The 22,546-nt window shown below is 46.6% G+C and overlaps 1 protein-coding gene across 1 annotated transcript in view; it reads left to right on the forward strand.

Annotated features, from left to right (window-relative positions):
- LOC144500256 (cell division cycle and apoptosis regulator protein 1-like) overlaps window positions 1-22,546 on the forward strand; it is a 107,327-nt gene that overhangs the window by 19,906 nt on the left and 64,875 nt on the right. Inside the window, exons 5-6 of the mRNA XM_078222931.1 lie at window positions 854-886; window positions 3,231-3,418. Of these exons, the coding sequence (XP_078079057.1) occupies window positions 854-886; window positions 3,231-3,418 (221 nt within the window). The remainder of the gene's footprint in view (window positions 1-853; window positions 887-3,230; window positions 3,419-22,546) is intronic.

The raw sequence follows: 22,546 nt of genomic DNA on the forward strand, positions 1-22,546 counted from the left end.
AAAATATTCCTGGTGACTCTTGCTCCTCCCTGCCTTTTATACTATTATTCCAGTCTATATTTGGATAATATCTCCCATTGTAGCTGCCCTGTAATTCTTGCACTTCTCTAATTTCCTTGCAAATTTGTTCCTGGACGATCATCTTTTCCACTAGATGGTAGCCTATACACGAGATCAGGGTTCACTCGGAGACTCTGCACTACCTGCCGACATCTTCTTGATTGTCTTGTCACCTATTCCCTTCCTCCCTGTATATCTTAAACTAAAGGGTGACCACATTGATAAACATGCCATCCACAAGCTTCTCAACCTTGCGAATGTGACGTTAGCTGAGACTTGGAGCAGAAGCTGCCGCAGCTGTTCTCACTTCCTGCATGTTGTTATCCAGGACTCCGAAAATGTCTTGGAAGTCCCGTGTATTCCTACATCTACTTAAAATTTTATGAATAAATTTCAAGCTTTTAAATGTTTTGGGAATTTTAGATACTTCCCAGTCATGTGATATCTTTGCATTGCTAGCAGTTTTCACAATGGGCAGAACCTTATTCAAACAAACTGGAATTGATTGTAATCTGAGTTCAAATTTCATGTTGCCTATTGACTTTTTGAAATTATCCGTTGTTTTGGATCTTGAGATGTCGCTTTTGGACTCGTGCCATTTAATATCATACATGTTGGCTGTCCAGTTGCCACCTGTCCCTGAAATCAAAGGCTTTCACTGCCACTGGAGTACAATCAGTTCTGCTTGTTGGGCACAGGGAGAGCTGTATGAACAGAGCTTAGCATTTGTTAATGATTTTGAAGACTTGAGCATTTAAGAAATTGGATGTAAAGATTAATTTTCTTTTTTCAGCTACAGCAGCCTCCGCAAGCTTTGCTTCCTCAAGTAAGTTTACCATTTATTTTTGTTATAACTGAACATTGGGCCTTATTCCAGAGGTAATATTATTTCATACAGATCTGTCTTTGTTCATATCTTTCATTTTGCAATCGTGCGTTTGAGTTTGGCAGTAGTGGTGCCACCCTCACAGATATCTAATACTGCCACATTCTCTCATCACAAGTTCCACACACACTAGTTCTGTTTTTTCACATATACCAGTTACTCTCCAAAATGTTGAGATTGCATTGCTGATTAAAATTAACCACTCTTTAATTTCCTGCAATGATTTGGGCTTCATTGCTTTCTGTTACTCTGACTCTATTCACTGTTTTTCAGGAAAGCAATAATTTTCAATCAAAATGGAATAATGAAAAGTGCTGCCGCTGTGTTCCCCCGGCGTGCTGCCGCTGTGTTCCCCCGGCGTGCTGCCGCTGTGTTCCCCCGGCGTGCTGCCGCTGTGTTCCCCCGGCGTGCTGCCGCTGTGTTCCCCCGGCGTGCTGCCGCTGTGTTCCCCCGGCGTGCTGCCGCTGTGTTCCCCCGGCGTGCTGCCGCTGTGTTCCCCCGGCGTGCTGCCGCTGTGTTCCCCCGGCGTGCTGCCGCTGTGTTCCCCCGGCGTGCTGCCGCTGTGTTCCCCCGGCGTGCTGCCGCTGTGTTCCCCCGGCGTGCTGCCGCTGTGTTCCCCCGGCGTGCTGCCGCTGTGTTCCCCCGGCGTGCTGCCGCTGTGTTCCCCCGGCGTGCTGCCGCTGTGTTCCCCCGGCGTGCTGCCGCTGTGTTCCCCCGGCGTGCTGCCGCTGTGTTCCCCCGGCGTGCTGCCGCTGTGTTCCCCCGGCGTGCTGCCGCTGTGTTCCCCCGGCGTGCTGCCGCTGTGTTCCCCCGGCGTGCTGCCGCTGTGTTCCCCCGGCGTGCTGCCGCTGTGTTCCCCCGGCGTGCTGCCGCTGTGTTCCCCCGGCGTGCTGCCGCTGTGTTCCCCCGGCGTGCTGCCGCTGTGTTCCCCCGGCGTGCTGCCGCTGTGTTCCCCCGGCGTGCTGCCGCTGTGTTCCCCCGGCGTGCTGCCGCTGTGTTCCCCCGGCGTGCTGCCGCTGTGTTCCCCCGGCGTGCTGCCGCTGTGTTCCCCCGGCGTGCTGCCGCTGTGTTCCCCCGGCGTGCTGCCGCTGTGTTCCCCCGACGTGCTGCCGCTGTGTTCCCCCGGCGTGCTGCCGCTGTGTTCCCCCGGCGTGCTGCCGCTGTGTTCCCCCGGCGTGCTGCCGCTGTGTTCCCCCGGCGTGCTGCCGCTGTGTTCCCCCGGCGTGCTGCCGCTGTGTTCCCCCGGCGTGCTGCCGCTGTGTTCCCCCGGCGTGCTGCCGCTGTGTTCCCCCGGCGTGCTGCCGCTGTGTTCCCCCGGCGTGCTGCCGCTGTGTTCCCCCGGCGTGCTGCCGCTGTGTTCCCCCGGCGTGCTGCCGCTGTGTTCCCCCGGCGTGCTGCCGCCGTGTTCCCCCCGGCGTGCTGCCGCCGTGTCCCCCCCCCCCGCCTTTTTTAATGTGCATTATGTGCATGTTTTATATGTTGAACAGGTTTTTTAATGACTAAAATCCAAGTTTTTTTAATGACTAATATTCCATCTGACAATCGTATGACCCAAATGTCTGCTCACTAGTAAGTATTGACAGGCTACTGAGCAATGGGAGGCTTCCTGGCCAATCCCGCTCCTGTCGTCACCCAACCACCATACATGTGTGCTTTGCGTGGAGTCCTTGGATGCTCATCACCAGCATTCCCAGACCTGATTTTTATTTTTACTTGGTAACCAAGTGTGCTCTGGCCGAACTACTGTCCTGGCTGAGAGCAGTTAATTTCGTATAGTCTGGGAGTTAGACTAGTTATATTGCAGACTGGAAAGCTCAGTGCCATGCTCTGGTGTGGATTTACCCAATGAGCCCTGGGGCATCTGAAAGGACAAGTTACTTTGCAAGAAGAATTGTTGTTGCAGATAACATTTCTGCCCCGCTTCAATGTGAATTGATTCATGCAATACATAAAAGGACTGAATTGCAGTTGAGATGTGACAATCTTTCCCTTGGTCATGAAGGTGTGCATTAAACAGTATTTGTCAGATTTTATGGGGTTGACACAGAGTCCCATATTCTTCGAGCTCCATACCTTTATAAAACATTTCTGTTGGTTTAATTGTGATAACAAAGAACAGCACAGGAAACAGGCCCTTCGGCCCTCCAAGCCTGTGCCGCTCCTTGGTCCAACTAGACCAATCGTTTGTATCCCTCCATTCCCAGGCTGCTCATGTGACTATCCAGGTAAGTCTTAATTCCAGGTAAGTGATAATTCATTCTGTTGACTCTTTCTTGTTTTTTAGCCAGCAGTGGCTCTGCCTACAAGCCTTAATGCTCCACAGACAACAGCTCAAATCACTGTCTCATACCCAGCACCCCGGGCTACACAGCAACAAACCCAACCCCAGAAGCAGCGTGTTTTCACTGGAGTTGTGACGAAGCTTCATGATACTTTTGGATTTGTCGATGAAGATGTCTTTTTTCAGCTGAGGTTTGTGCCTTGTATTTAACTTACCATGTAGTAGGAACTGGAGGAGGTCATTCAGCCCATTACACCTGTTCTGTTTTTCAATTAGGTCATGGCTGATTTATGTCTTAACACGTAACAGACTTTGTTCCGTTACCCTTACTGCCCTTACTAAAAAAGAATTATTAATGTCTGTTGAGATCTTCAATTGACCACTAGCTTCATCAGTTTTTTGTGAGAAAAGATTTAGATTTTTTGTGTGAAGAGGTGCTGTAACAACCGAGCTCTAATTTTAAGGTTGTGCCTCCTTGTTCAGGACTCTACTGCTGAAAATAATTTATCTCCACCCACCCTATCAAATCCCATCTCTTAATCTTCTATATTCAAGGGAATGCAAGCCTGATTCATTTAAATTGGCTTTATAGCGTAACCTGTTAATCTCAAACTCCGGATGCTGTACTTCAGCTAAGATTTAACCAGAGCTTTATATAAAAGCAACATCACCGCCAGCACCTTTGAGGTGAGGCATTAGCCGTTTTAATTATTGGATATCAATCTCGTATATTTGTTGAGTTGAGTAGTTTTCTCTTTGAGTAGCTTCTCCTGAATGTGAGAGGAAGGTGACACTGGTGTGTGGCAATCGGTGGAGCTAAGCGGTCCTTCAATCAGACCATGGCTCTGCAACTCTCGTCCAATCGTGAATGGTGATGGACAATTTAATAACCAATGAGAGTAGGGATTTTAATAAAGAGCCCATTCTGAATGATGGAGAAGTCTGTCATAGAGTCATACTGTGCAGAAAATGACCTTCGGCCCATCTGCACCAACAATAACTACCACTAAAGGCGTGCTAATCCCATTTAGCTGCACTTATCCCATATCCTTGAAAATTATGATGTTTCAAGTACTTATCCAAATATTTTTTAAAGCATGCAAGGTTTCTGGCCTCTACCACCGTCCCAGGCAGTGCATTCCAGATTCCCACCACTCTGAGTGAAAATCTTTTCAAGTAAAGTTTATTTATTAGTCACAAGTAAGGCTGCAATGAAGGCACTGTGAAATTCCCTTAGTCGCCACACTCTGGCACCTGTTTGGGTTAATACCAGCATGTCTTGCAGACTGTGGGAGGGGCACCCGGGGGAAACCCATGCAGATGAGGGGAGAACATACAAGCTCCACACAGACAGTGACCCAAGCCCGGGAATTGAACCGGGACTCCTGGTGCTGTGAGGCAGCAGTGTTAACCACTGTGCCACCTCTGAATCTCCTACCCCCCTCAATCAAGGGGAACAAGGGCAGCACGGTGGTACAGTGGTTAGCATTGCTGTCTCACAGGGACCTGGTTTCAATTCCGGATTCGTGTCACATTCTGTGTGGAATCTGCACATTCTCCCCATGTCTGTATGGGTTTCCTCCGGGTGCTCCGGTTTCCTCCCACAGTCCAAAGATGTGCGGGTTAGTTTGATTGGCCGTACTAAATTGACCCTCATGTCAGGGAATTAGCAGGGCAAATATGTGGGGTTATGGGAATAGGGCCTGGGTGGCATTAGAGTCATAGAGGTTTACAGAATGGAAACAGGCCCTTCGGCCCAACTTGTCCATGCCGCCCTTTTTTTTAAACCCCTAAGCTAATCCCAATTGCCCTCATTTGGTCCATATCCCTCTATACCCATCGTACCCATGTAACTATCCAAATGCTTTTTAAAAGACAAAATTGTACCCACTGGGTACATATTACCTCTGGCAGCTTGTTCCAGACACCTACCACACTCTGTGTGGAAAAAATTGCCCCTCTGGACACTTGTGCATCTCTCCCCTCTCACCATAAACCTATGCCCTCTAGTACAAAGAACAATACAGCACAGGAACAGGCCCTTCGGTCCTCCAAGCCCACGCCGCTCCCTGGTCCAAACTAGATCATTCTTTTGTATCCCTCCATTCCCACTCCGTTCATGTGGCTATCTAGATAAGTCTTAAACGTTCCCAGTGTGTCCGCCTCCACCATCTTGCCCGGCAGCACATTCTAGGCCCCCACCACCCTCTGTGTAAAATACGTCCTTCTGATATCTATGTCCCGTCCTTCCTTCCCCCCTCCCCCTCTTGAACCTATGACCCCTCGTGAACGTCCCCATCGACCTGTGAAAAAGTTTCCCACTGTTCACCCTATCTATACCTTGCATAATTTTATACACCTCTATTAGGTCACCCCTCATCCTCCGTCTTCCCAGTGAGAACAACCCCAGTTTACCCAATCTCTCCTCATAACTAAGCCCTTCCATGCCAGGCAACATCCTGGTAAACCTCCTCTGCACTCTCTCTAAAGCCTCCACGTCCTTCTGGTAGTGTGGCGACCAGAACTGGGCGCAGTATTCCAAATGCGGCCGAACCAACGTTCGATACATCTGCAACATCAGACCCCAACTTTTATACTCTATGCCCCGTCCTATAAAGGCAAGCATGCCATATGCCTTATTCACTACCTTCTCCACCTGTGACGTCACCTTCAAGGATCTGTGGTCTTGCACACCCAGGTCCCTCTGCGTATCTACACCCTTTATGGTTCTGCCATTTATCGTATAGCTCCCCCTTACGTTAGTTCTACCAAAATGCATCACTTTGCATTTATCTGGATTGAACTCCACCTGCCATTTCTTTGCCCAAATTTCCAGCCTATCTATACCCTTCTGTAGCCTCTGACAATGTTCCTCACTATCTGCAAGTCCAGCCATTTTCGTGTCGTCCGCAAACTTACTCATCACCCCGGTTACACCTTCTTCCAGTTCGTTTATATAAATCACAAACAGCAGAGGTCCCAATGCAGAGCCCTGCGGAACACCACTAGTCACAGGCCTCCAGCCGGAAAAAGACCCTTCCACTACCACCCTCTGTCTTCTGTGACCAAGCCAGTTCTCCACCCATCGAGCCACCTCCCCCTTTATCCCATGAGATCCAACCTTTTGCACCAACCTACCCTGAGGGACTTTGTCAAACGCTTTACTAAAGTCCATATAGACGACATCCACGGACCTTCCCTCATCAACCATTCTAGTCACTTCTTCAAAAAACTCCACCAGGTTAGTGAGGCATGACCTCCCTCTCTCAAAACCTTGCTGACTATCGTTAATGAGTTTATTCCTTTCTAAATGCGCATACATCCTATCTCTAAGAATCTTCTCCAACGACTTCCCCACCACGGACGTCAAGCTCACCGACCTATAATTACCCGGGTTATCCTTCCTACCCTTCTTAAATAACGGGACCACATTTGCAATCCTCTGGGACCTCACCTGTGTCCAGTGACGAGACAAAGATTTGCATCAGAGGCCCAGCGATTTCATCTCTCGTCTCCCTGAGCACCCTTGGATAGATTCCAAGTTTTAGACTCCCCTACCTTTGGCTAGATAATCAATATTTTTTCCCAATCTGTGCCCCTCGTTATTTTATAGACGACTATAAGATCACCCCTTAGCCTCCTACGCTCCAGAGAAAAAAGTCCCAGTCTATCCAGCCTCTCCTTGTAACTCAATCCATCAAGTCCCGGTAGCATCCTAGTAAATCTTTTCTGCACTCTTTCTAGTTTAATAATATCCTTTCTATCATAGGGTGACCAAAATTGCACACAGTATTCCAAGTGTGGCCTTACCAATGTCTTGGACAACTTCAAGACATTCCAACTCCTGTATTCCATGTTCTGACCGATGAAACCAAGCATGCCGAATGCCTTCTTCACCACTCTCCACCTGTGACTCCACTTTCCAGGAGCTACGCACATGTACCCCTAAATCTTTGTTCTGTAACTCTCCCCAACGCCCTACCATTAACTGAGTAAGTCCTCCTGCCCTGGTTCAATCTACCAAAATGCATCACCTCGCATTTGTCCAAATTAAACTCCATCTGCCATTCTTCAGCCCACTGGCCCAATTGATCAAAATCCCGTTGCAATTCGAGATAACTTTCTTCACTGTCCACTATGCCACCAATCTTAGTGTCATCTGCAAACTTACTAACCATGCCTCCTATATTCTCATCCAAATCATTAATATAAATGACAAATAACAGTGGACCCAGCACTGTTCCCTGAGGCACACCGCTGGTCACAGGCCTCCAGTTTGAAAAACAACTCTCTACAACCACCCTCTGGCTTCTGTCAAGAAGCCAATTTTGTATCCATTTTGACACAATGGATTGTGGTTGGTGCAGACCCGACGGGCTGAATGGCCTCCCTCTGCACTGTCAGGATTCTATGAAACAGCTGCTCCCTACTCACCTCTCCACACCCCTCATAATCTTATACACCTCAATCATGTCCCCCCTCAGCCTTCCCCCTCTAAAGAAAACAATCCAAGTTCATCCAGTCTCCCCTTATAGCTCAAACATTCCATTCCAGGCAACATCCTTGGCTTGAGGGAGGGATTCAAATTCCTGGGACATTGGAACCAGTTCTGGGGAGGTGGGATCAGTACAAATCGCATGGTCTGCACCTGGGCAGGACTGGAACTAATGTCCAAGGGGGGGGGAGTGTTTGCTAGTGCTGTTGGGGAGGATTTAAATTAATATGGCAGAGGGATGGGAGCTGATGCAGGAAGTCAGAGGGAAGTCAAGTGGGGATAGAAACAATTGGCAGTCAAGGGTAAAGTGGAAGGCAGAGAAACCAAAGACAAAAATCAAAAAGGGCCACATTACATCCACATAATTCTAAGTGGGCAATCAATGCCAAAAAATAAGCCTGAAGGCTCTGTGTCTCAATACAGAGTATTTGTAATAAGGTGAATGAATTAACTGTGCAGACAGTCATTAACGGATATGATGTAATTGAGATCATGGAGACTGGCCCATGTTGACCAGGAATGGGAACTCAACATCCAGAGGTATTCAATATTCAGCAAAGATCGATGGAAAGGGAAGTGGGGTGGGGCTAGCATTGCTGGTGAAAGAAGAGATTAATGCAACAGTAAGGAAGGACATTATCCTGGTGGAATCTGTGTGGGTGGAGCTGTGGAACACCAAATCACAAAAAACACTGACGGGAGTTGTGTACAGACCACCAAACAGTGGTAGTGTTGTGGGAAAAGTACCACTGGGTCAGGCTTGAGGGTTTCAAGAATACAGTTTTATTTTAACGAAGCTTCGTGGAGAAAAGGCACGAACAAGCAGCAAACCTTCTCTCAATGAGACAATAGGAGCAGTCCATCTTTATACCCTTTGCACAATAGATGCACCGGACAGCTAGCCATTATCACATCTTTGTAATCAAGTAGGTGATCGATCGTTAACACATCGTTATAGACAAATACAGACAGATACAGACATGAACATGTTAACATCGCATTGTCTTATGAATGGATACATTTCCTACAGTAAGAAGTTTAACAACACCAGGTTAAAGTCCAACAGGTTTATTTGGTAGCAAAAGCCACACAAGCTTTCGGAGCTGCAAGCCCCTTCTTCAGGTGAGTGGGAATTCTGTTCACAAACAGAGCATATAAAGACACAAACTCAATTTACATGAATAATGGTTGGAATGCGAATACTTACAACTAATCAAGTCTTTAAGAAACAAAACAATGTGAGTGGAGAGAGCATCAAGACAGGCTAAAAAGATGTGTATTGTCTCCAGACAAGACAGCCAGTGAAACTCTGTGGGGGTTACAAATAGTGTGCCATGAACCCAATATCCCGGTTGAGGCCGTCCTCGTGTGTGCGGAACTTGGCTATCAGTTTCTGCTCAGCGACTCTGCGCCGTCGTGTGTCGCGAAGGCCGCCTTGGAGAACGCTTCGGGTAAGCGTTCTCCAAGGCGGCCTTCGCGACACACGACAGCGCAGAGTCGCTGAGCAGAAACTGATAGCCAAGTTCCGCACACACGAGGACGGCCTCAACCGGGATATTGGGTTCATGGCACACTATTTGTAACCCCCACAGAGTTTCACTGGCTGTCTTGTCTGGAGACAATACACATCTTTTTAGCCTGTCTTGATGCTCTCTCCACTCACATTGTTTTGTTTCTTAAAGACTTGATTAGTTGTAAGTATTCGCATTCCAACCATTATTCATGTAAATTGAGTTTGTGTCTTTATATGCTCTGTTTGTGAACAGAATTCCCACTCACCTGAAGAAGGGGCTTGCAGCTCCGAAAGCTTGTGTGGCTTTTGCTACCAAATAAACCTGTTGGACTTTAACCTGGTGTTGTTAAACCTTTTACTGTGTTTACCCCAGTCCAAAGCCGGCATCTCCACATCATACATTTCCTACGTCAGTGGCTATCAATGGTTTTTAGTTTTGGCCTATTCATATAGTAATTTACAGTAATTGGTTTTCCTGCAGTTATGTATTCCCGATCCCACCTGTAGCTAATCTCATTATCTATCCCTATTGTCCTTATCCTTAAGCCCTGGCTGGCTTCCTGTAGGATTTGATTCTGCATGTTTAACTTTGAATAGCTGTCTGTCCTTTATGTTTTAATCTCGGGTGGCTGTCTGTACTGAAAGTCAGTGTCCGTTTAATGTCTCTTTCCCAGGTGACTTTGTGTGTCAGGCAACCATCTTATGTGTACTAAGGAAATAAAGGAGAGTATTAAATTAAAAACCAATGTGTATAGAGTGGCCAAAACTAGTGGGAAATTAGATTGGGAAAGCTTTAAAAAACAACAAAGAACTACTAAGAAAGCGATAAAGAAAGGAAAGATGGATTATGAAACTAAACTAGCACAAAATATAAAAACTGATATAGAACATAGAACAGTACAACACAGAACAGGCCCTTCGGCCCACGATGTTGTGCCGAGCGTTATCTGAAACCAAGATCAAGCTATCCCACTCCCTATCATCCTGGTGTGCTCCATGTGCCTATCCAATAACCGCTTAAATGTTCCTAAAGTGTCTGACTCCACTATCACTGCAGGCTGTCCATTCCACACCCCAACCACTCTCTGCGTAAAGAACCTACCTCTGATATCCTTCCTATATCTCCCACCACGAACCCTATAGTTATGCCCCCTTGTAAAGCTCCATCCACCCGAGGAAATAGTCTTTGAAAGTTCATTCTATCTATCCCCTTCATCATTTTATAAACCTCTAAACCTCACAACTAAGTTGGAAGGGCACGAATATCCTGGCTGGGAGTTTTGCTAGTGCAGTTCGGGGGGATTTAAACTAGTATGGCAGGGGGGGAGGGGATCAAAATATTAGGTCAATAAGTGTAGAGGCTGGGGACGAGCTTGGGGCTGGGACAAGGCTGGCAAAGAAGAAGAGCACTCTGAGGGAGGATGACCTCACTGGGCCTGGAGGTCTGGAGTGCTTATACTTCAAAGCAAGGAGCATAGCAGGTAAGACAGATGAACTTAGGGCCTTAATGCTCACGAGGAATTTGGATGTGGTTGCGGTGACAGAGACTTGGTTGAAAGAGGGACAGGACTGGCAGCTGAATATTCCGGGGTACAAGTGTTTTAGGCGAGACAGAGGAGGGGCCAAAAGAGGTGGGGGAGGAGCAATATTAGTTGGAGAGCATATTACAGCGGTGCAGAGGGAGGACAATTCAGAGGGGTCGTGTAACGAGTCACTCTGGGTGGAACTTAGAAACAGGAAGGGCGCAGTCACTATGTTGGGGGTGTACTACAGGCCCCCCAACAGCCCAAGGGAAGTGGAAGAACGGATATGTCAGGAGATACTGGATAGGTGCAGGAAAAATAGGGTTGTTGTAGTGGGAGACTTCAATTTCCCTGGTATAGACTGGAAATCGCTGAGAGCAGGGACTCTGAATGGGGAGGAATTTGTAAAATGTGTACAGGAGGGTTCTTTGGAACAATATGTAGATAGCCCGACGAGAGAGGGGGCTATACTGGACCTCGTACTGGGGAATGAGCCCGGTCAGGTCTTCAAAGTTTCGGTAGGGGAACATGTGGCAAATAGTGACCACAATTCTGTTAGCTTTAGGATAGTGATGGAAAAGGATGAGTGGTGTCCCAAGGGTAAGGTGTTGGATTGGGGGAAGGCTAACTTTAGTGGGATTAGGCAGAAATTGGCAGCTCTTGATTGGGAGAGGCTGTTTGAGGGTAAATCCACATCTGGCATGTGGGAGTCTTTTAAGGAACAGTTGTTAGGGCTACAGGACAGGCATGTGCCTGTTAAAAAGAAGGATAGGAAGGGTAGGATTCGAGAACCGTGGATAACCAGGGAAATTGAGGGACTGGTCAAAAAGAAAAGAGAGGCGTATGGTAGGTCCAGGCAGCTAAAAACGGAGGGAGCTCTGGAGGAGTATAAAGAAAGTAGGAAAGAACTCAAACGGGGAATTAGAAGAGCAAAAAGGGGTCACGAAATGTTCTTGGCAGACAGGATTAAGGAGAATCCCAAGGCATTTTATTCATACGTTAGGAACAAAAGGGTTGTCAGGGAAAAAATCGGACCTCTCAGGGACAAAAGTGGGGAATTATGCTTGGAGCCCAAAGAAGTAGGGGAGATCCTAAATGAATACTTTGCGTCGGTATTCACAAAGGAGAGGGATGTGTTGACTGGGAGTGTCTCGGAGGGGAGTGTTGAACCGTTGGAGAAAATCTCCATTACAAAGGAGGAAGTGTTAGGTTTGTTAGAGAATTTAAAGACTGACAAATCCCCAGGGCCTGATCGAATCTATCCAAGGCTGCTCATGGAGACGAGAGATGAAATCGCTGGGCCTCTGACGCAAATCTTTGTCTCGTCACTGGACGCAGGTGAGGTCCCAGAGGATTGGAGGATAGCTAATGTGGTCCCGTTATTTAAGAAGGGTCGGAAAGATAACCCGGGTAATTATAGGCCGGTGAGCTTGACGTCCGTGGTGGGGAAGTTGTTGGAGAAGATTCTTAGAGATAGGATGTATGCGCATTTAGAAAGGAATAAACTCATTAACGATAGTCAGCATGGTTTTGTGAGAGGGAGGTCATGCCTCACTAACCTGGTGGAGTTTTTTGAAGAAGTGACCAAAATGGTTGACGAGGGAAGGGCCGTGGATGTCGTCTATATGGACTTTAGTAAAGCGTTTGACAAAGTCCCTCATGGTAGGCTGGTGCAAAAGGTTGGATCTCATGGGATAAAGGGGGAGGTGGCTAGATGGGTGGAGAACTGGCTTGGTCACAGAAGACAGAGGGTGGTAGTGGAAGGGTCTTTTTCCGGCTGGAGGCCTGTGACTAGTGGTGTTCCGCAGGGCTCTGTATTGGGACCTCTGCTGTTTGTGATTTATATAAATGATCTGGAAGAAGGTGTAACTGGGGTGATCAGTGAGTTTGCGGACGACACAAAATTGGCAGGACTTGCTGATAGTGAGGAGCATTGTCAGAAGCTACAGAAGGATATAGATAGGCTGGAAATTTGGGCAAAGAAATGGCAGATGGAGTTCAATCCTGATAAATGCGAAGTGATGCATTTTGGTAGAAATAATGTAGGGAGGAGCTATATAATAAATGGCAGAACCATAAAGGGTGTAGATACGCAGAGGGACCTGGGTGTGCAAGTCCACAGATCCTTGAAAGTGACGTCACAGGTGGAGAAGGTGGTGAAGAAGGCATATGGCATGCTTGCCTTTATAGGACGGGGCATAGAGTATAAAAGTTGGGGTCTGATGTTGTAGATGTATAGAACGTTGGTTCGGCCGCATCTGGAATACTGCGTCCAGTTCTGGTCGCCACACTACCAGAAGGACGTGGAGGCTTTGCAGAGAGTACAGAGGAGGTTTACCAGGATGTTACCTGGTATGGAGGGGCTTAGTTATGAGGAGAGATTGGGTAAACTGGGGTTGTTCTCCCTGGAAAGACGGAGGATGAGGGGAGACTTAATAGAGGTGTATAAAATTATGAAAGGCATAGATAGGGTGAACGGTGGGAAGCTTTTCCCCAGGTCGGTGGTGACGTTCACGAGGGGTCATATGTTCAAGGTGAAGGGGGGGAGGTTTAACACCGATATCAGACGGACATATTTTACACAGAGGGTGGTGGGGGCCTGGAATGCGCTGCCAGGCAAGGTGGTGGAGGCGGACACACTGGGAACGTTTAAGACTAATCTAGATAGCCATATGAACGGAGTGGGAATGGAGGGATACAAAAGAATGGTCTAGTTTGGACCAGGGAGCGGCGCGGGCTTGGAGGGCCGAAGGGCCTGTTCCTGTGCTGTATTGTTCTTTGTTCTTGTTCTTTGTATTAAGTCTCCCCTCAGCCTCCTCCGCTCCAGAGAGAACAGCCCTAGCTCCCTCAACCTTTCCTCATAAGACCTACCCTCTATACCAGGCAGCATCCTGGTAAATCTCCTCTGCACTCTTTCTAGCGCTTCCACATCCTCCTTATAGTGAGGTGACCAGAACTGCACACAATATTCCAAATGTGGTCTCACCAAGGTCCTGTACAGTTGCAGCATAACCCCACGGCTCTTAAACTCCAACCCCCTGTTAATAAAAGCTAACACACTATAGGCCTTCTTCACAGCTCTAGCCACTTGAGTGGCAACCTCTGGAGAGATCTGTGGATATGGACCCCAAGATCTCTGTTCCTCCACAGTCTTCAGAACCCTACCTTTGACCCTGTAATCCACATTTAAATTAGTCCTCCCAGAATGAATCACCTCACATTTATCAGGGTTAAACTCCATTTGCCATTTTTCAGCCCAGCTTTGCATCCTATGTCTCTTTGCAGCCTACAACAGCCCTCCACCTCATCCACTACTCCACCAATCTTGGTGATAGTAAAAGTTTTACAAATATATAAAAAGGAAAAGAGGAGCCAAAGTAAATGTTGGACCCTTAGAAGACGAGAAAGGGGATTTAATAATGGGAAACGAGGAAATGGCCGAGGCCTTCAAAAAGTTTTTTGTGTCGGTCTTCAGGATCGAGGACACAAATAGCTTACTGAAAATTGATGGTCGTGGGACTGTAGGGGGTGAGGTCCTTAAAACGATTACTGTTACTAAAGAGGTAGTGCTTGGTAGGCTAATGGGACTAAAGGTAGACAAGTCCCCGGGCCTGGGTGGAATGCATCCCAGGGTACTAAAAGAAATGGCAGAAGTAATAGCGGATGCGTTGGTCGTAATTTATCAAAATTTGCTGGACTCTGGGGAAGTGCCGGCTGATTGGAAAACAGCTAATGTGACACTACTGTTTAAAAAAGGAGGTAGACAAAAGGCGGGTGACTACAGGCCGGTTAGCTTAACGTCCGTAGTTGGGAAATTGCTGGAATCCATCATTAAAGAAGAAATAGCAGGACACCTGGAAAAAAATGGTTCGATCAAGCAGACGCAGCATGGATTCATGAAGGGAAAGTCGTGTTTGACAAATTTACTGGATTTTTATGAAGATGTAACGAGTGCGGTTGACAGAGGGGAACCAGTGGATGTGGTGTTTTTGGAATTCCAGAAGGCGTTCGATAAGGTGCTTCACAAAAGGTTGCTGTAGAAGATTAGGGTACACGGAGTTGGGGGTAAAGTGTTAGCGTGGATTGAGGATTGGCTATCTAACAAGAAGCAGAGAGTTGGAATAATTGGGTGCTTTTCTGGTTGGCAGTTGGTGACTAGTGGCGTGCCGCAATGATCGGTGCTGGGGCCTCAACTGTTTACCGTATACATAGACGATCTGGAGGAGGGGACCGAGTGTAGGGAACAAAGTTTGCGGATGATACAAAGATGGGTGGGAAAGCGAATTATGTGGAGGATGCGGAAAGTCTGCAGAGAGATTTGGATAGGCTAAGTGAGTGGGCGAGGATCTGGCAGATGGAGTATAACGTTGACAAGTGTGAGGTTATCCACTTTGGAAGGAATAATAGTAAAATGGACTACTATTTAAATGGTGAAAAATTACAACATGCTACTGTGCAGAGGGACCTGGGGGTCCTTGTGCATGAATCGCAAAAACTCAATTTGCAGGTGCAGCAGGTGATCAAGAAAGCAAATGGAATGTTGGCCTTTATCGTGAGAGGGATGGAGTATAAAAGCAGGGAGGTCTTGCTGCAATTGTACAAGGTACTGGTGAGGCCGCAACTGGAGTAGTGTGTGCAATTTTGGTCCCCTTATTTGTGAAAGGATATATTGGCCTTGGAGGGAGTACAGAGAAGGTTCACCAGGTTGATACCGGAGATGAGGGGGTTAGCTTATGAGGAGAGATTGAGTAGATTGGGCCTGTACTCGTTGGAGTTTAGAAGGCTGAGGGGAGATCTTATAGAGACATATAAGATAATGAAGGGGCTAGACAGGGTAGAGGCAGAGAGATTCTTTCCACTTAGAAAGGAAACAAGAACGAGAGGACACAGCCTCAAAATAAGGGGGAGTCAGTTTAGGACAGAGTTGAGGAGGAACTTCTTCTCTCAGAGGGTAGTGAATCTCTGGAACTCTCTGCCCATTGAAGCAGTGGAGGCTATCTCATTCAATATGTTTAAGTCACAGGTAGATAGATTTTTGATCAATAAGGATGAGAGGAGACCTAATCGAGGTATATAAGATGTTGAGAGGCATAGATCGGGTGGACTCTCAGAGGCTTTTTCCCAGGGTGGAAATGGCTGCTACGAGAGGACACAGGTTTAAGGTGCTGGGGGATAGGTACAGGGGAAATGTTAGGGGGAAGTTTTTCACACAGAGGGTGGTGGGCGAGTGGAATCGGCTGCCGTCAGTGGTGGTGGAGGCGAACTCAATAGGGTCTTTTAAGAAACTCCTGGATGAGTACATGGGACTTAATAGGATGGAGGGTTATAGTAGGCCTACAAGGTAGGGATATGTTTGGCACAACTTGTGGGGCCGAAGGGCCTGTTTTGTGCTGTGGTTGTTCTATGTTTCTATGTTTCTAAGGGAATTCAGGGTTATGGGGAGCGGGCGGGTAAGTGGAACTAAACCACTATCAGATCAGCCATGATCTTATTGAATGGTGGGGCAGGCTCGAGGGGCTAGATAGCCTATTCCTGCTCCTATTTCTTATGTTCTTATGTTGTTCTTATCTGTATATTTTTCCCACTTCAGTAGTGAGGTTGAGTAGGTCACCAAGCAGGAAATTAGGGATGCGCGCAGTAGAGAATAGCAGTTATCAGGGGTGACTTCAATCTGCATATTAATTGGGTTCACCAAACCTCCATTGGAGGTAGTGCAATGGAGGAGGATTTCTTGGAATGTATAAGGGATGATTTTCTCGACCAATAAGTCGAGGAACCAACTAGAGAGCAGATGATCCTCGACTGAGTATTGTGTAATGAGCGAGGATTAATTAGCAACCTTGGAAGAGTGACCATAATATGGTAGTGTTTTTCATTAAGATGGAGAGTGACACAGTTAAGTCTGAGACTAGGGTCTTGAACTTGAGGAAAGCTAATTTTGATGGTATGAGATGTCCATTGGCTAGGATAAGCTGGCAAAAGATACTTAGGGGGTTGACAGTGGATAATCAATGGCAGACATTTAAAGAACACATGAATGAACTTCAAGAACTGTACATCTCTGTCTGGCGTAAGGACAGGAAAGGTGGCTCATCCATGGCTAACAAGGAAAACCAGGGATAGTGTTAACATAGAAACACATAAGATAGGAGGAGTCCATTTGGCCCTTCGAGCCTGCTCCACCATTCATTAAGTTCATGGCTGACATCCAACTCAATAGCCTGATCCTGCTTTTTCCCCATAACCTTTGATCCCATTTGTCCCAAATGCTATATCCAGCCGCCTCTTGAATGCATTCAATATTTTGGCATCAACTACTTCCTGTGGTAATGAATTCCACAGCCAAATTATGCTTAAAGCCAAAGAAGAGGCATATAAATTGGCCAGGAAAAGCAGCAAACCTGAGGACTTGGAGAAATTTAAAATCCAGCAGAAGAGGACAAAGGGTTTAATTCAGAAGGGGAAAATGGAATCCGAGAGTAAGCTTGCAGAAAACATAAAAACTGACTGCAAGAGCTTCTGTGTGAAGAGGAAAAGACTGGTGAATTCGTAATGGGCAACAAGGAGATGGCAGACCAGCTGAACAAATACTTTGGATCTGTCTTCACTAAGGAGGACACCTTCCAGAATAACCTTCCAGAAATACGAGGGGACAGAGGGTTTAGCATGAAAGAGGAACTAAAAGAAATCCTTATTAGTCAGGAAATTGTATTGGGGAAATTGCTGGGATTAAAGCTCAATAAGTCCCCAGGACCCGATGCTCTGCATCCCAGAGTACTCAAGGAAGTGTCCTAGAAATAGTGGATACGTTGGTGATCGTTTTCCAGCATGCCAGAGACTCTGGGAGAGTTCCAGTGGATTGGTGGTAGCTAATGGAATCCCACTTTTTTAAAAAAGGAGCGAGAGAGAAAACAGGGAATTATAGACCGGTTAGCCTGATATTGATGGTGGGGAAAATGCTGGAGTCAATTGTTAAGGATGTCACTCCTGGGATTTGGAAAACAGTGATAGCATCGATCCAAGTCAACATGGATTCACTAAAGGGAAATCGTGTTTGACAAATCTTCTGGAATTTTTTGAGGATGTGACAGACGAGTGGAAAAGGGTGAACCAGCGGATGTTCTGTATCTGGACTTTCATAAGGCTTTTTACAAGGTCCAAAAGATTAGTGAGCAAAATTAAAGCTCATGGTATTGGGGGTAAAGTATTGACGTGGATAGAGAACTGGCTGGCAAACAGGAAGCAGAGTGTGGGAATAAACGGGTCTATTTCAGAGTGGCAGGCAGTGACTCATGGGGTACTGCAGAGTTCAGTGCTGGGATCCCAGCTATTCACAATATACATTAATGATTTGGATGAAGGAATTGAATGTAATATCTCCAAATTTGCAGACGACACAAAGTTGGGTGGCAGTGTGTTCTGTGAGGAGGATGCTAAGAGGCTGCAGGGTGACTTGGACAGGCTGGTTGAGTGGGCAAATAGTTGGCGCATGCAATATAATGTGGATAGAGAGGTTATCCACTTTGGTGGCAAAAACAGGAAGGAAGATTATCTGAATGGTGGCAGTTTAGGAAAAGGGGAAGTGCAGTGTGATCTGGATGCCATGGTGGAAGTCACTGAAGGTTGGCATACAGGCACAGCAGGTGGTGAGGAAAGCTAATGGCATGCTGGCCTTCATAGCAAGAGGACTTGAGTATAGGAGTAAGGATGTCTTGCTGCAGTTATAAAGGGACTTGGTAAGGCCACACCTTGAGTATTGTGTGCAGTTTTGATCTCCTAGTCTGAGGAAGGGCATTCTTGCGATTGAGAGGCCAGCGAAGGGACACTGGATTGACTGGGCTTGTACTCACTGGAATTTAGAAGAATGAGAGGGGATCTCATAGAAACATATAAAATCCTGACGGGACTGTACAGGCTAGATGTGGGAAGAATGTTCCCAATGTTGGGGAAGTGCAGAACTAGTGGTCGCAGTATAAGAATAAGGGGTATTCAGGACTTGAGATGAGGAAGAGTTGTGAACCTGTGGAATTCTCTACCACAGAAAGCTGTTGGGCCAGTTCGTTGGGTGTGTTCAAGAGGGAGCTGGATGTGGCCCTTGTGGCTAAAGGGATCAAGGGGCATGGAGAGAGAGCGCGAGTGGGACACAAAGTTATGATCAGCCATCATCATATTGAATGGTGGTGCAGGCTCGAAGAGCCGAATGGTCTACTCCCACACCTATTTTCTATGTTTCCATGAACCTCCTCTGTACCCCATCTCATGCGATCACATCCTTCCTAATGAGGTGACCAGAACCGCACACACTAACTCCAACTGTGGCCTATCCAACGCCCTGTAGAGCTCCAACATTACCTCCTTGCTCTTATACTCTATACCATGACTGATGAATGCAAGTGTCCCATATGCCTTCTTAGTTATCCTATTCACGTGCTTTGCTGCCCTGAGGGATCTGTCATTAAGTACCCCCAAGATCCATCTGCTACTCTGAGCTACCCAGTATCCCGCCATTCATTAAATGCTCCCTTATCTTGTTTCTTCTTCCAAACTGCATCGCCTTGCACTTATCAGAGTTAAATACCATCTGCCAATGCTCTGCCCATCTGACCATTCCATCTATATCTTCCTGTAACCTGCAACCTCTCTTCATTAAAAAAATAATCCCTCCATACCAGGGATCAACCTATTGAACCCCCTGACTGCTTCCCCAATATATTTTTCCTTGGATAAGGTGCTCAAAATTGTTCGCAGTATTCCAGGTGTCGTCAACTGGTGCCTTGTATGGTTTTAGCAAGACTTCCCTATTTTTATACTCCACTCTCTTGGGAACAAAGGCAAAATTCAATTTGCCTGCTTTCCATTTCCTATTACCTGCTGAAATTGCATGCTAGGTTTTTGTAAAGTGTTGTGCACAAGGACCTGCAAATCCTTCTGTGCTGCAGATTTCTGCAGTCTTTCTCCATTTAAATAATATTCAGCTCCTTTATTCTTGCTATCAAAATGCATAACTTCACAATTTTTAAATTCAACACGATCATGGTTAATCGCATTGTGGACTGAACTCTGTTTCTATATGCTTTCCATAACACTTTACACCCCTGTCAGTCCAAATTCTGCCTAATTCAGTCTGATGATCAGCTTCCACTGCTCTGTGGAAGAGACTTCAACAGACTTAACAATGCACCGGGACAAAAACATTCTCAAGAGCACAAATTTAGTTGAGCCCCAGCACTGATCCCTGTGTCATTCCAATGGTTACAGTTTGTATGCTCTGAAAATGACCCATTTATCCCAATGTTGTTTCCTATTACTTAGCCAATTCTCAGTCCATGTTAATGTATTACCCCAACATCATCCTGCATGTGCTGCAGTTCACTCAGAAGTCCCAGTTGCTGCACCAACGTGTACATGTTGTAGTGTGAAACTGGATATGGATGGTGCAGCTCCAACTCTGCTTTCATTGCCTGCCTTTGGCAGTGGTTAGAAGAATTTTCAGATTGATACTCAACCTGCTTGGCTGAATTATGAACACCCCTTCTTTGGCTGTTTTGTCCTGTGATGGGACTTGAACCTGGAGCTTCTGGCACAGTGGCCACTGGCCACGATACCCACTGCACCATTCGGCCTCATGAGCAGCAGCACTTTTATTCATTTATCGGATGTCGGTGTCACTGGCTAGGCCAGCATTTATTGCCCATCCCTAGTTGCCCTTGGGAGGGTGGTGGTAACTACCGATTAGAACAGCTGCAGCACCTGACGTTTAGGTGCATCCAAAATGCTGTTATGGGGGGGGGGGTTTCAGGATTTTGACCCAGCGACAGTGAAGGAACAGTGAAATGCACACAGGTGCCACTGTTTGTTGGTGGTGGAGGGATTGAATGTTTGTGGAAGGGATGCCAATCAAGTGGGCTGCTTTGTCCTGGATGGTGTCCAGCATCTTCCTGTTGGAGCTGCACTCACCAGGCAGGTGGGGAGTATTCCATCACACTGCTGACTTGTGCCCTGTAGATGGCGGACAGACTTTGGGGAGTCAGGTGGTGAATTACTCTCCGCAGGATTCCTAGTCTTTCACCTATTCTGGTAGCCACATGAATTTGCTGGGCCATCATTTATTGTCCATTTGTAATTGCTCCTGGACTGAGTGACTTGCTATGCCATTTCAGGGGGCATTTTAGAGTAAACCACATCGTGGAGTCACTTATAGGCTAGACCAGGTGAGAATGGTGAGAATCCTTAAAGGATATTATTTACGACAATCAACAGTTGTTTCATTGTCATCATAGTACCTTTAATATCAGATTTTTTGTTAAAGTTAAATTTCACCATCTGCCATTGGCGGTATTCGAATCCAGCTTCCCAGAGCATTACACTGGGCCTCTGGATGACTAGTCCAGTGACAGCATCACTTTGTCACCAACTCCCGACGAGTCCATTCAAGTTTCTTTTCAATGTTGATGGTGGGGGCTTCAACTATGGTAATGTCATTGAATGCCAAGGAGCAATGGTTCGATCCTCCCTTGTTGGAGATGGTCATGGACTGGCACTTGATAGCCCAAGCCTGGATTTTGTCCAGATCTTGCTGCATTTGGACATGGACTGATTCAGTATCTGAGGAGTTGCGAATGACACTGAACTATTGTGCAGTCATCAATGAACATCCACACTTCTGACCTAGTGATGAAAGAAGGTCATTAGTAATGCAGGGAACATTGTACACCAGAGAGACCACTCAAAACCTGGTCCATCGATCTTTGGAATAGGGCTGGTGTGGATCTTATTTCAAAAGGCAATCTTTTATAATAAAAAAGACCTTCAGGGTGGCACGGTAGCACAGTGGTTAGCACTGCTGCTTCACAGCTCCAGGGTCCCGGGTTCGATTCCTGGCTCAGGTCACTGTCTGTGTGGAGTTTGCACATTCTCCTCGTGTCTGCGTGGGTTTCCTCCGGGTGCTCCGGTTTCCTCCCACAGTCCAAAGATGTGCGGGTTAGGTTGATTGGCCAGGTTAAAAATTGCCCCTTAGAGTCCTGGGATGTGTAGGTTAGAGGGATTAGCGGGTAAATATGTGGGGGTAGGGCCTGGGTGGGATTGTGGTCGGTGCAGACTCGATGGGCCGAATGGCCTCCTTCTGCACTGTAGGGTTTCTATGATTCTATGATTTCTATGATTCATGAGTAATGATGGTAAGCAGCTGCATTTATCTGTAAATCTGCTTGTGAAAGATAAATCTTAGTGGATATCTGCCTGATAACCCAGCAAACAAATCTTCAGTTAAAGGAAGTGGCTATTTTTCACACAAGACTGGATTTATGGTTGTTTCAAAATTGCGACAAATACAAACTGAACCATCTGACAGGTATGATGGGATAGCCCAGTCACTCATTGTAACCGGCTCTAACATGCCAGTGTAAATAAGTCTTATTAATTCTTCTTCGATCTTGGCACTGCTCTTGCTTTGAGACTTTTTGATTGACTGTTAGGTTTTATCTTTAGTTTCACTTGTACTCCCTTCTTTGAGCCAAGTGTCTTTTCAAATGCACTCTTGTAATCATCCTGAAGGTGCTGTGGGTCTGCTTTGGCATCGGCCAATCTGTTGACAGCACTCCAATTACGCTTTACCTCTAACCTCATGATCTCCCAAATAGAGTTGGTAAATTACCACAAATCACATGGAGAGGCAACTCCACTATTTGTCCACTCAACTCTACATTGACCATGATGTAACCTTTTCATGGCATAATCTCTTCCATGTATGTCCTTAAAGTCACATCAGCTGGTGTTAAAGGAATATGCT

This window comes from Mustelus asterias, chromosome 11, assembly GCF_964213995.1.
Source record: "Mustelus asterias chromosome 11, sMusAst1.hap1.1, whole genome shotgun sequence".
NCBI classification, from domain to species: domain Eukaryota; kingdom Metazoa; phylum Chordata; class Chondrichthyes; order Carcharhiniformes; family Triakidae; genus Mustelus; species Mustelus asterias.